Source organism: Cynoglossus semilaevis, chromosome 5, assembly GCF_000523025.1.
Source record: "Cynoglossus semilaevis isolate Cse_v1.0 chromosome 5, Cse_v1.0, whole genome shotgun sequence".
NCBI lineage: Eukaryota > Metazoa > Chordata > Actinopteri > Pleuronectiformes > Cynoglossidae > Cynoglossus > Cynoglossus semilaevis.
Window position 1 is genome coordinate 16,636,412 of NC_024311.1, and position 13,287 is coordinate 16,649,698.

At 42.1% G+C, this 13,287-nt stretch overlaps 1 protein-coding gene across 1 annotated transcript in view; it reads right to left on the reverse strand.

The window, feature by feature from the left end:
• akap13 (A-kinase anchoring protein 13) overlaps positions 1-13,287 on the reverse strand; it is a 32,840-nt gene that overhangs the window by 10,051 nt on the left and 9,502 nt on the right. Inside the window, exons 8-23 of the mRNA XM_025055533.1 lie at positions 13,064-13,214; positions 12,521-12,633; positions 12,276-12,422; positions 11,814-12,070; positions 11,508-11,633; positions 11,127-11,244; positions 9,645-9,893; positions 8,667-8,743; positions 7,473-7,654; positions 6,257-6,426; positions 6,144-6,221; positions 4,244-4,423; positions 2,238-2,311; positions 1,835-1,879; positions 1,117-1,167; positions 739-1,014 (exon numbers count right to left, since the gene is read on the reverse strand). Of these exons, the coding sequence (XP_024911301.1) occupies positions 739-1,014; positions 1,117-1,167; positions 1,835-1,879; positions 2,238-2,311; positions 4,244-4,423; positions 6,144-6,221; positions 6,257-6,426; positions 7,473-7,654; positions 8,667-8,743; positions 9,645-9,893; positions 11,127-11,244; positions 11,508-11,633; positions 11,814-12,070; positions 12,276-12,422; positions 12,521-12,633; positions 13,064-13,214 (2,294 nt within the window). The remainder of the gene's footprint in view (positions 1-738; positions 1,015-1,116; positions 1,168-1,834; positions 1,880-2,237; positions 2,312-4,243; positions 4,424-6,143; positions 6,222-6,256; positions 6,427-7,472; positions 7,655-8,666; positions 8,744-9,644; positions 9,894-11,126; positions 11,245-11,507; positions 11,634-11,813; positions 12,071-12,275; positions 12,423-12,520; positions 12,634-13,063; positions 13,215-13,287) is intronic.

A 13,287-nucleotide genomic window follows, 5' to 3' on the forward strand; every position in this document is an offset into this window, starting at 1 on the left:
AAAATCAAACGCGGCCCAAATGTGAACTTCGATGGGCAGAAACATGCTGCTCTTGGCAGTTTGTAATCAAACTGTCACCCAACATGACCCCACACTGGCCCGCTCTGCATATTTGGACTACTTTTGGCTGACACATGGCAACATTTTGGCCAAGCTGTGGCCAAGTACTGGCAAGGAGAGGAAGACTGCCCTGGTGCAATCATTCCAGGCAGAATGTGGGCCAAATCAAAGTGTCACGTGTGCCAGATCTAGGCCACAGATATTTTTACTACGAATCAGTGTTGCATTTAAAAAAAACCAAACAGTTTCTCTCTTTAATGGCATAATAACGCCAGCCGACCGTCAGCATGGAGTCAGTGAATAGTTAAAAACAGGGAACTGTGGTTTCCTCTTCCACCCACTGACGCAGTTTTACTCTGACCTGAGTGCAAAAAAATATAGGATGAGGGTCATGAGAAAAACCACCGCCCACTGACGCAGTTTTACTCTGACCTGGTCAAAGTCCACTTTCACATATCAATAATTCCATCATTTAGATGAATCACAACATTAAATGATTAATCATTCCCTGTTATTAGTTATATAAAAAATCTAATTGTTTGACAGCGCTGGCCTCCGTACTGTGATTGGTCGACTGACTGACAGGAAATGGAATTACTGTCCAGTATTTTCTACAACTCTACTTCAAAGAACCAAACACCGTGATTAAAGAGAAGTTTTGAAGAGCGGCGCAGTCACCTGGATGTGCACCAGCGCCTCCCTCTCCGTCATCTGCTGTTCTCTGAGCTCCCACTCCTTCTCCCGCCTCCTCTTCTCCTCAGCGTGAGCTGCCTGTTGCCTCTGAAGTGACGCCAACTCCTGCCGCTGCTTCTCGAGGCTCCGCTGCTTCTCCTGTTCGATCAGGGAGCTCGGCCGCGAGGACTGCCGCGACGGCGGCGTGCTGGAGGAGGAGGAGCGCTCGCACAGAGCCTGACGCTGCTCCTCGATGAAACTGTCCTGCTGCACCACCACCGCCTGCAGTTGACAGGAACACGCCGTTAGGTCGGACACCGTGAGGTGACGGGTTTACTTTCACGTAATAAATGCATGGTCCTAAAACAGGTGGAAGAGTCTGACCTGCAGGGTGCTGAGCAGGACGTGCAGGTTGGTGACACTGTGCAGGACCTGCTGTAGGAGGAGGAAACAGGAACATTTCAGTTTCTGTTGTCAAACAGAAAAAAAAGGAAACATGTTCAGCTGAGAGAGAACTAAACATCCGTTCTCACCGGCTCTGTCACCTAATTTGATTTAACTTGTTAAAAACGCGCCACTGTGGCAACAGGGTTAGTGTCCAACACTGACTCTTCTGTGTGAGACGTGATAACTGTGGACTGGGACTAATGTGAATTCACCAATGCCAGACTAATCCATCATTAAACCAAGTTCAGCCAACGCAGCGAGTGACCTTTTCTCCACCAAAACACAGACAGGACGAGGCCACTGCTGACAGCGTTTACCAAAACACCAGATGTTACAGTTTTCACTGTTGTGGACAGAAACTTCCCCGACACCGAGACAGAAAAAGATACTGACTGATGCTGCAACAGAAGAATAATAACACAGTTTTACACCGTTTATCTTTAAACTTAAAAAAGTCACTTCTATTGTTGCTTGAGTAAAAAAAAAAAAAACATCCACGCTGAACTTCCTTAGGTAATAATAGACTCATCCACTGCTATTATGTCTGTTTTGGCAAATACAATTAGTGATGCTGCTAATGATGACACTGACACACAGGTCTGACAGTTTCCATGTAAACAACCCATTATGAGAACAGAAGAGAAGTCCATGTTACCTCGCTGTTCCTCTTCAGCAGCTGGAGCAGGTTCGCATTTCCTCCCTGTGCATGAACACAAACACAGCACTGATAAAGCACACAAACACACACACATAAACACACACACGGACTTAAAGTCAACGTATGTGTGCACGCATACTTATATTACATACAGGATGAACAGTAACGTGATTATGACCGCACACGTGGGCAGACATCTGATCTGATCCATTCAAACGCCTTCATTCTCTGGGTTTATATCCAGCAGTGTGAATTAAGTTTATATGTATGTTTCAAAAACTCAGCTTTAAACTGTCGATTAGAAAATAATCCTGATTCCAAACTGGAATTAAAAAGCTGCCGTTTGGGGTTCGGACACAGCCGATATGATTCAGGAGAACGTCTGTGTCTGAACGCTGACCTTCTTTAAAACACCATCAGACTCCGTCCTTCGCAGATCTCCCGTCGTATCCTCGCCCTCGTCTCTGTCGCCACCTGAAATAAAAAAGCAGACAGCAGGAGTTAGAAGACACAGGACTCACACTGAGACAAACACAAATGTAATATAAAAAAAAAACATTATTTCACATCATGAAACCATATTCAGGAAAGAAGTAAACATGTACTGCGGTACACAGAAGTCAGAGAAAGCACATGTGATTAAACGGCAGCTCGTTTTACTCCGTACAATCTTTGATATAAAATGATAATCGGTGAGGAGCGAACGCAGACGTACGACCAACAAAACAAACTGATCGTTGAGTCTGGTCGATTGAAATGAGCTGAGGGTGAATAGAACTAGTTTATTTGATGTGAAATACATCTGTTCTTCTTCTTCTTCTTTTTCACAATTGGAAGATTTAACAAGAGGCTTTATGAATTATTGATGAGGAGCGGGATCTGCAGGTCAAAAGCATGCAATAGGATAAAAAAAAGAAAAAAAAATCAATCTAGAAAACTCCATTGAAATGTCAAATTAATTTCTAATGTGAAGTGTCACGGTGCACATGGTGTGCACCAGAGATATAACAGAGGCTGACAACTCGTATCATTCAGACTTCTGATACGACGTGACTCTTTCGTATTCAGGCAGAGTTTCTCTTTGGAGCTGAAAAGTAATTTAAAAGAAAATGAACCCATTTATGGAAAATGTCTTGATATTCTACATCATTTGAAGAGCAGAAATCACATCAGGCTGGCAGATAAGCCGGGCTGCACGTGGAGAAAGTCGGCCAGCGTTTGTCTGAACTGAGCCCACAGGATGTGATCAAACCCATGTTTCCACCATTAAGCAGCTGAAGCCGTTAACGTCGTTTTTATTTGGGATTTTATGTCCAAAAAAGAAAAACTTTCGTCGTGGTTATCGTACAGTCTGCTCTGTTCAGTTATTCATTGAAAAAACATTGTTTTTTTAGAGAAACATTATGGTCCGTGTCCTGTGGACAAAACTGTAGGTTATTCTCAGCCCTGCTGAAAAAAATCTTTATTTAATGCAATAATGATCCAAATGAATAATTCAATTGGTAACATCATCTTAATTAATTATCACCAATCTTACTTTACGCTTGGGAGCCATAATGAAGGGCAAAAAGTTCCCAAAAAAACAATGACGACAGAAAGCGATCAAAGATGTCGTATAAATATATATCTCTGCTTCAAACGACAGCTTGTTAAGGTGCGTAATTTGTTTTAATGCCGTTTGTTAAAATGAACATAAACTACGGATGCAGTGCATTAGCATTAATAACCAAAGGAAATATGAATGAACTCTGTACTGCCCCTAGTGGATGTGTTAGTGGTAAGAGGAGTGTCTGTATAAGTACGACGGCAGTAAAGGTGATTCTTCTTCTTCTTCTTCTTCTTCTAACAACCTGAGGCACACGGGAGCACATGTGGGCGGTGGCGTTTGAAGCTGTACCGATTTAAACACATAGAGGGAGCTAAAAGGAGGCTTCACACTGTCTGTAGTGTATTTTTCCTTTGACTCTTGTTGGTGGAGTCACAGAGAGGCTTACACAAAGCGGTTCGACTGATGGACAAGTGCAGACCAGAGCCACTCGCTCAGCAGTATTTTGGAGAGTGTCACCAGTGTAGAGGTATCGCCCCGGGCTGCTTCTCTCTTTGAAAAACTTTAGTTCTAACATCCAAGGCTCTTCTAAAAAAGGTTTTATCTAACTGCGCTGGAGAGAGGTTGCTGTGGGAAGCAATTTCTAAAGATTAGTTCAAGAGGGGAAAACTGAAATAAATTACTGGCGGAGCTTCCAGCAGTGTTGAGCGCGGGGCACATTTACAGTCCAGTTACTGAACTGCAGCAGCTTTGTGGAGCAGCGGGTGAGGAAGGGTGAGGGGGTCGGACTGTTACATGCAGTTCCTCCACAAATACACACATCCACAGGCGTCCAGCAGCTGTGGACGCGGCAGACTTACTCTTACTGCCGTGCATCTGGTGACTGTCAAAACCTCCGAACGTCTCAGCCCGACGAGGCAAACACACCGGCCCCACGCCGCCGCCGCCACCACCTCCTCCTCCAACACCGCCTCCTCCTTCCTGGGCACTGGCCATCGCTCCACCCAGACTGCCATTTACCAGGGCCTGCAACTTCTCCACTGTCACACACAAACATGCAGACACACACAGAGAAACACACACAATAACCGGGACATCGACGTGCAGGTCAGTAAGTGAATTATCCTGGCTAACTGTGTTACAGTTCAGCCCTGTGCTCATGAAACCCACCAGACACTCGACCTGGAACAGGCTCCAGTTGCTAAGCAACAATTGACAATCTGTTTGAACCACAGAGCTCTTTCAGTGAAAGTTTAAAAATCTGCACTTTACAAGATAATATTGAATTTGGAAACACATTTGTGTTTGCAGGGAGATGGAGTGTGCAGGACTCTGACCCTCCGAGTGAACAAAATATAGGCAAAAAGTGTTGATGGATGAAAACGCCGGGTAAAACACAATAACCAGGAGAAGAAACGGCATTACCTCGGCAATTTCACATATCAAATAATTACTGCCCGAGGCCTACAGGCAGCCGGAGAAAAATACATTCTGAATTACTGTAACTAAATCCACTGAAAAGTTTTACACAACTCCTCCATAAATCTTTCCTGCATTGGGAACAAATGCAGACAGTTCTTGTTTAAGTGGCCGTCTAATAAACCTAGAACCTGAAAGGATCACTTCGCAGTGACAAGTTCATGACTCTTTCAGTGTAAAAGCAACAACACAGTATTTTCTATGTTGTGTTTACACTGGAACAACTCAGCTTCAGGTTCCCGACCTATGCAAAAGAAAATATTTTGTGATCACAAACTCACTCTGCAAATTAATTCTGACACTAAATCATCTGCAAACATTCTACGACGAGGAGAAAAAAAAAATAACCCAAAACTCAATCTTCTGAATAAAAATCTTATTTTTGCCTTCATCACTTTTTCACATAACGAAGAAGTCGAGCTTCTCTGAAAAGACGTGAAATTGGTTTTTATGACGGGACAAGATAAAATGTTTTGAGTTTACTTTCTGATGCACTCGGGCTGAAAATACAACTGGTGTGTCAAGATGTTGTGAATAACTTCACTTTTCAGAGCCACTTATGGCTGATTTCATATGCAGGGGATGCAGCCTTCTTCTTCTCCTCAATTCATTCTCTCTTTGTCACCACAGAATCCATTTCTCTGCGTTTACCTCTCAGCTCACGCCGCCTTTCTCTCATACACATTTGATGAACAGGGCTGCGGAATCACCGAACAGAGCGGTAATAAAATCCTCAAACACACTTTGGCTCGCCTAATGTTTGCTATATACTCCTTTTAAATCATCCCCAAACACCAGCAGCATCTCAAACTTCTGCTCTTTTTTTTACCAGCTGCTCAGATCCAGCAGTCTATAAATTATTTTTCTGCCAATTATCTCAGAGAAATCAGTTTGACAACAGGAAACGGAGCTGCAAACACATTGGTTTACCTCGCAGGATAGAATTTTTTTTCTTTTTTCTTAAAACTGTTTCAATAGTAAGATTACATTTTTCACCTAGTTCACTGACGAGATAAATTATGTAGGTGTGAAATGCAAAAAATCCCAGAGTCTTAATGGAATTTTAAGGCAGGAATTTTCAAATTTATTTCACAGTTTGTAACATTTGTCTTCCAGGAGTTTTCCTTGTGCTTAAAACAGGGAAAACCTGGGTTGAGACAGAATTCCTTTTTTTTTTTTGTTTATTTTGTCTTGCTGCAAACACTGCTCAATGTCCCAATGTATCTCCAGCACACACACACACACACACGCTGTGACAAACACTCCCTGCCTTTGTCTTACCTTCCTGCAGGGCGTTCTTCATGATGGAGGCCCCCTTGGCTGGCTCCAGGCTACAGGCTGATCTGAAGAAGGGCTCCCCTGACAGGCAGGGCCCTTGCCTTAGCAGATCTGACCGACCGACAGAGAAATAAAAGGATGAGGTCGAGATAAACACGTGATTCTAAAAGCAAATTGATCCCAGTTTGAAGTTTTCATGTCACCTCTCATCTCCTTGGCTTTAGATTCCAGTTGTCTCTTGTCATCTTCAGTTTCACTGGGAATCCCTTCATCCTCATCCTTCTCTCTATTCAACAAAACGAGACTAAAAATATAATTTGTGCCACAGTTGAAGGCTTCAAAAAAATCTACAAACATACGTAAGAAAATCATATCATCATGTTAATTTTGACAAAAACTGATGATGAGTCTGAGGGGCTAAATGATGACATCGTTCATCAGAGAACCAATCAGAGCCATGTTCATTGGCTAGAATTAGGGACATCTAAAAAAAGTTAACTATTTGAGTCAACTCCATTTACATGTGCTTCCTTTTAGACTTCTGGACTTGGATACAGTATACAATTATTATTATTATTATTATATACTCATGATAATAATATTGTTCAGAATCCTATAAGAATGTAACAAAAGCTGAAATGAAAAAGTAGTTGTCTTTTGGTCGATAAATCGATTTTTTATTTAGTCGAGTAAAATAATCTTGATATTTCGTTAGCCACAACTTTGCTACAATTTTAACTGTTCAATTGTCTAATTCTGGACAAAGTCAGTACAGTCACCAAACAAAGACAAAGACTAAACCAAAATTGTCTGTCAAAACATGATGATATCTTTCTCTAATGCAAATTTAAATTGTTTGTTTTTCTATATTGATTCTTGCATTAACATAATTTGAAAAGTTTTTTTTTCTTCTAGATGTTCAGCCAACAGCACCGTTACAAGACAGGAGGAACCAAACTGAGTACTACAATACAGTCCTACATCTCTTTCTATCCCGCCGGCTGTAGTGGAATAATCTGCTGCTTACAGTGGGATGCCCTTGGAGCCAACGCAGCATTAGACTGTCTCAGAGTACATCCCATCCCCAGGTAGAGCAGTGCTAATCCCCCTGACAGCACAGAGCTCTGCCGCAGATTATGGGATATTACTATCTGGAGACTTTGGCTCTGGCTAATTCCTGGGCTACAACATGAGTGTACCGTTGGTGGAGTTCAGGAGGTCAAACAAGAGTTTACTATAATAAAGTAAAAATACAAACACCTTCAAATATAACATGTGTAAATCAAAACAAAAAACAAAAAAAAAACCTCTAAATCACTACCAACTACTCACATGGACTGCATGGCGTTCTGGATGAGCTGCATCCAGGTGTTGCGCTCGTCCTTGGAGCTGGCCAGGACCTCGATCATCTCCGGCTTCTCGATGCCCGCCGTGATGAGGAAGAGGCCGCGCTCTTCGTTGGCGACCTCCCTGATGATCAACTTCTGGAGGGAGATGACGGTGGAACGCTGATCCTACGGAGACGGGGGAGGGGTTAATGGAGACCAGGGAGGAGATGGACAAGGAAGAGGGAAGATGACAGTGGGAGGGTGAGGGAGGAGTGGCAGAGTGAAAAGGGCATGAGCAGGACAGGCATTGTAGAGGCAGGGGGTTGAGTGAGGAAGGGGGGGGGGGCAAATACGACAGGAGAGAGGCAGGAGAGGAAAAAAGGTAGAATAAAAATGTTGGATGGACAGAAAGAAACAAGAGTTCAATAAAAAAAAAAAGGATAAAATGAATACAAGAGCAGATTGTGCTTGGTCTGCAGCCTTCAGCTGACCTACAGGATATCAGTAATCGCAACATCCTCAAGTGCAGCCTGATCCCAAACCACTGTTTAATTTTTGAGCAGTGAGACTCTGAAAATGAAAACCACAACCCTGTGTTTTTCCCGTCAGTGGTTTGAAGAAAGAAATCTCAGCAGGATTTTTTAAAATCCAAGTTGAATAAATCTCAGTGATATACAATCCTGAACTCAGTGATACTTGATGGACTACTGTACACCTTTGAGGAAAAAAGGACCAAAGAATCCATCTTATAATTAATTCTAAAAAAATAAATTCTAAAAAATAAAAGGGTTCAAGTTATGACAACAAGCTGCAACAGGCGCCGTGATGTGTTTGTTCAATAATTACAGGAGAGCGAGAGGAAAGAGAGGGAGGGAGAGAGAGAGAGAGAGTGGAACAAATGATTCGTCACAGTTGGACGGCCAGATCAGCTTTATTGTGCTGCATCTTAAATGCTGGATGTAGATTTAGGGCAACGGCAGGAACGCTAAGAGAGGAACCTAATTTTTGAACATCAACATCAGCGGGGTAGGAAAATGTTACGACAAAATCTCTGGCAGCGCTCACGTGGCAGGAAAGAGAAAATGAGACAAGGAGGTCAAGGAGGAGAGAGAGTGTGCTGAGTGTCACGAGGAGGTGAAAAGACAGAGAGTGACGGAGTGAGAGACAGAGAGTGGTAGGTGATGGGGGGGGTTCTTACCAACATGGCAAAGACATATTTCTGGTCTTTCTCTTGAAGGAAGACAAAGATATCCGAAAGGAGCAGAGCATGGACATCTGGACAGAAGAGAAGAACCTCAGTGACACCGTACAGAATATATATGGTCCATATATCTGTTTAGTTTCAGAGGATGTTAATCAGTTATGATATTTAACTGCAGGTTATTATTAGGATAATCCCAGTAATTTTCATATTTAACTCACGAATAAATTGCATATTTTTAATCTTTCTAAATTATATTAATATTATATTAATTAAGTTTATAGTTTATAATTAAGTTTATAGTTTATTCTTATAAACTATACCAAGATATATAAGAACATATAAACCAAACAAGTTTATCTATTGGATGTCAACCATACGGCTAATTAAAAAAATAAATACATTTAAAAAATGTCAGTCGTTACCAAGACTAGGACAGACTAGGATGGTTGTTGCTTTTTGATTGAGTCCAACCAATGAACAGAAAAAATAAAACAAATCAGTTTTAATTTAACACCGTAATAAATATTTGAAAAAAAAAAAAAAGGGGATTCAAATTAATCTGTCCTAAAGCTGTGTCCCTTCACTTTAATAGTGTGATTATGTGACTGAATAGTGATCAGTGATGCATTGTGGTCTATAAAATATCTTGCACCATTCGTTAGGACAGCAACATGGAGTGTGTGTAAAAAAAAAATAAAGCTGTCAAGTGTGTAATCAAAAAGCATCTTTTTTGGGACTGAGTTACTCATCACATTGACCCACTGTGGTGAAAAGTCTGTTCACATCCACAGTAAATGTCAAGAGTGCCATCTGGGAGTGAGAATGTCATTTAAAGACTATTTCCTACTTCAGAGTTAGCGTCTGCCATCGACTCTTTACTGTCGCGCCAATTACACAATTCACGTTAACTTCAACCTAACTAAAAAATAACCGCGTCAGTCTCGGGGTGAAATCACAAGCGTTCCGACTCACCCTTCAATCTGCCCTGGGTGTTCTTCAGCTGAAGCGTTCCGTCGTGGATCAGCCTCCTCCTCAGCAGATCCTCCCTGGCAAAAATCTGACCGTTCTTCATCATCATGATGGACTTGCTGTCCATTCGGCTGTGGAAGTCTTTCAGCCGCTGTCGCTTCTCGTGCTCGTTCACCTTGGAATCCACCGCCGCTATAACCTCCTTCACCAGCCTGATGGCCTCCGTCAGGTCGTCGTAGTCTTCTTCACTCTCTGTCATCAGGTGAGGAAGCAGAGTGGAAGGAACTTAAGTCTCACTTTGGTACCGAACCAGAAACTAAGATGTATCAGTCTTTGCTTTTAAAAAAAGGATTTTTTTAACATGATTTAAAGGAGGAGGAAGTGGAGGTAAAATCAGAATAGAAGCAGATTGGGGAAGTGGCACTCAGTTTATGCAGAACAGAAGGTTCACAATTGACACTCATTTTGACTTGTACGCAACCAGAACCGAAAGCTTTGTTTTTATGCTTTTGTTCAGACATTTATTGTGCGTTTGAGTAGTTACCTTCTCACAGACGACAATAAAACTCTAAAAAAAACAAAAAAAAAAAACACGTGGCGCGGTGGGACTGAGATTGAGTCATCTCTCAGATGCACTCGAGGTCACCACATTAGCAACGTTTGTTTGCCCTCCATCATTGCTGCCTCTTGAGGAGGGAAGCAGACGTTCCTCTTAAGCCGGATTACTGTGTCTGAGAAACATTCACTTCCCTCTTCATCCGTCTCACGCGGCGTTCCAACTCATTTGTATGCAGCGGTATCTCCACTGTCACCGACAGAACTGTTTATTCAATTCTACTAATTACAATATTATCTGAAAGATATCTTCTTCCCACAAGTCTTTAAAAAATACTTTCTGTCATTCTGAAAAAGGTCCATTCAACAAAGCTGAACAATGAACACTGATGAATGCTCACGACCAAATGTTTCTGCAGCTTTAGGATTTTTTTTTTTTGCTCCGCTGTTCATCACAGGGTGAATGTATTGAACGACATTATATTCAGGGAGGTAGATGTCAAAACCGTTGATGAGAGAAGAGAATAATTTCAGTTATTACACCATCTTCTGACCTCGACGACGACCCGTTCGGACATCAGCCGAGTACGTATCTGATTGCTTTAAATTCTCTTCTTAATGTGCCGACACAATTTATCACAAAGAGCATTAGCGGAGGTCACGTCAGGACACGTGTGGACACTCTTTACAGCACGATCTGTCCTTAAGATGCACGAGAGACCGTCTCCTTGGCTGACTTCCTCTGGTGTTTGGCTGCAAAATGAACCTTTATATTTAGAGCCTATTCACACCTGTCTTAACATTCTTTCATTTTCACTTTACTGTATACACTCTGAGTGTCAGGCTCTATAACGTCAGTGTGGTGGAGTTACTACAATTTTCTTCATCTCTCTGACAAAAGAAACTTTACCCAACATCCTCTGTGCTAACCTGTTGTGTGCTGTAACATTCTCTGCACCAACACGGGGTACTTTGTTATCCTCTGCGTCACCAGCAAAATGCATTCTGGGATACCTAACCTCCGCACGATGCTGCTGCTCATCTTTTTCTGTAAAAAAACAAAACAAAAACAAAAACACACACAAAAACAAGAAAAGTTAGCTCAGTGTATCGCTCGTAATAACTGATGTTTAAACAGGAAAAGTTAGCTCAGCGTATCGCTCGTAATAACTGATGTTTAAAACACAGCAGTCTGTATTTTTAAGCGTCAATGAGTTAAAAGATTAACGAAAGCAGGACATGAGACGGGTGAATGAAGCAAAGACACGTATGTACAGTAACAAAAACAAGTGTTAAATAAAAAAAACGTACTTTTATGAACGCTTTGAAACGCTTGTCTTTAGTCATGAGGTCTTTGTAAAAGTTGACGGCTTCGTTGTGGCGGCTGCAGAATCTTCCGTAAATCCTCCTCATCTTTTCCCCATTTGTCCCTGAAAACTAGAGCAGAGTTTGACAAACACAATTTAAAATGAACACCATCACAGACAAAGGTGTTTCAAAAACACCTTAAAAAACACAATACGATCATGTCCCTGTAAGACGAGAAATCCAAGCACAAAAATACAAACAAAAGACAGAAACTAAAAGATTCTCCTCTGACCCGTGTCCTACACTCACCTGGCTGATGAGTACGTCTCCGATCCTGTTGATAATAACGGCGGCCTCCGGACCAGCCCCCTCCGGCTGGCACTCTTTCTTCCTCTCCAGGAGGCGCTGGAGGTGCTGTGTGTGGATCTCAAGGAGCTCGTCCAGAGCAGGGAACAGCTTCTCCAACGTCTGAAGTTCCAGCTGCAGCTCCTTCTGAAGGCCTTTGCTGTAGACCTCCGACATGATGCGCAACGTCCGGATGTGATGCATCTCTGTTTGCATCAGCTCTGGAAGACACATCGGGAGTGAGACGTTTATTAAACTCCAACTTTACTCCAAAATGACATCAACGTATTTTTTTGTTGGAAAAAGCAACAGCTCTCAGACGGTGATAAGTGCATGATGCTAGTGGTGCAAAACATGGTGCAAAACAAAAAAAGAAATTGTTGATTTTAAGAAAATCCCTGAGGTCGGTGTGATGATCGGACGTACCGTAGATGACGTCTTGTCTCTTCACCACCTCCCTGTCCAGGATCTGCAGGTACTGCTGCTCCACACACAGACTCCACGAATCAGCTTCCAGATCCTTGACTTCGCCCTCAAACTCACCCATCAGCGGCCCGTCCATCATTTCCGTACCTTGACGGCACAACACAATTTGCACTCGCATATAATGTCACATATATTATTTTAAAGGTTAATGTCAAATCTGAAATATTGATTTTTTTTCTTTCTACCTTCATCAGTGAGAGATTCCATTGACTCTGTGACCTGGTTGGTTCTGTTGAGGGAGTCCGTGGACTGGGAGAGATAACGCAGGCCTCGGATGGGCATCTCATCAAACACCGGACTAAAAAATTTTATGATTTTATGAATATGAACAAATTACCTCAATACATAACAAAAGAATATATTTAAAAAATTAACTGGAAAGAGTTCCTTTCTTTACAGAAACACCCGTTTGAACACCCAAATGCCACTTAGCTACGTAGGTTTAAGAGCAAGTCGGAAACCCACATTTTTGGGTGCACCGCCACCTACTGTACGGGGGTGTGTAGTCTCATGGTATGACCACGTTGATCTGGAATTCATTTTTGATTTCAACCAATTTTACGCATTTAAATTGATTTTTAATCAATTCACGATGCATCGTTACATCCCTGATGGCTAGAGTTCTAAATTAATTATATCTTTAATTACCAAAACACAATTTAGTGACCAAAAAAATTATCAAGAAGACAAACTGATAAGGTTGAAAATCTGCTTCTGCTGCTTCTCACCCAGCGATGTTGCTTATGGACAGACTTTTGGACAAGTTGTTTCCATGGAAGGGCATTATACTGGTGGCTCTCCTCGAAGACGGGATCATGAGTGAAGAATGATCCTCGGGGGACAGGATGGCAGACCAGGGTCGCTCTCTGGTGCCTCCAGCTGGACAATAATATAAGGACATTTAGAGAGTCTGTAATCAGTACATATTTGTGAGTCTATAGCAGAGCCTGAC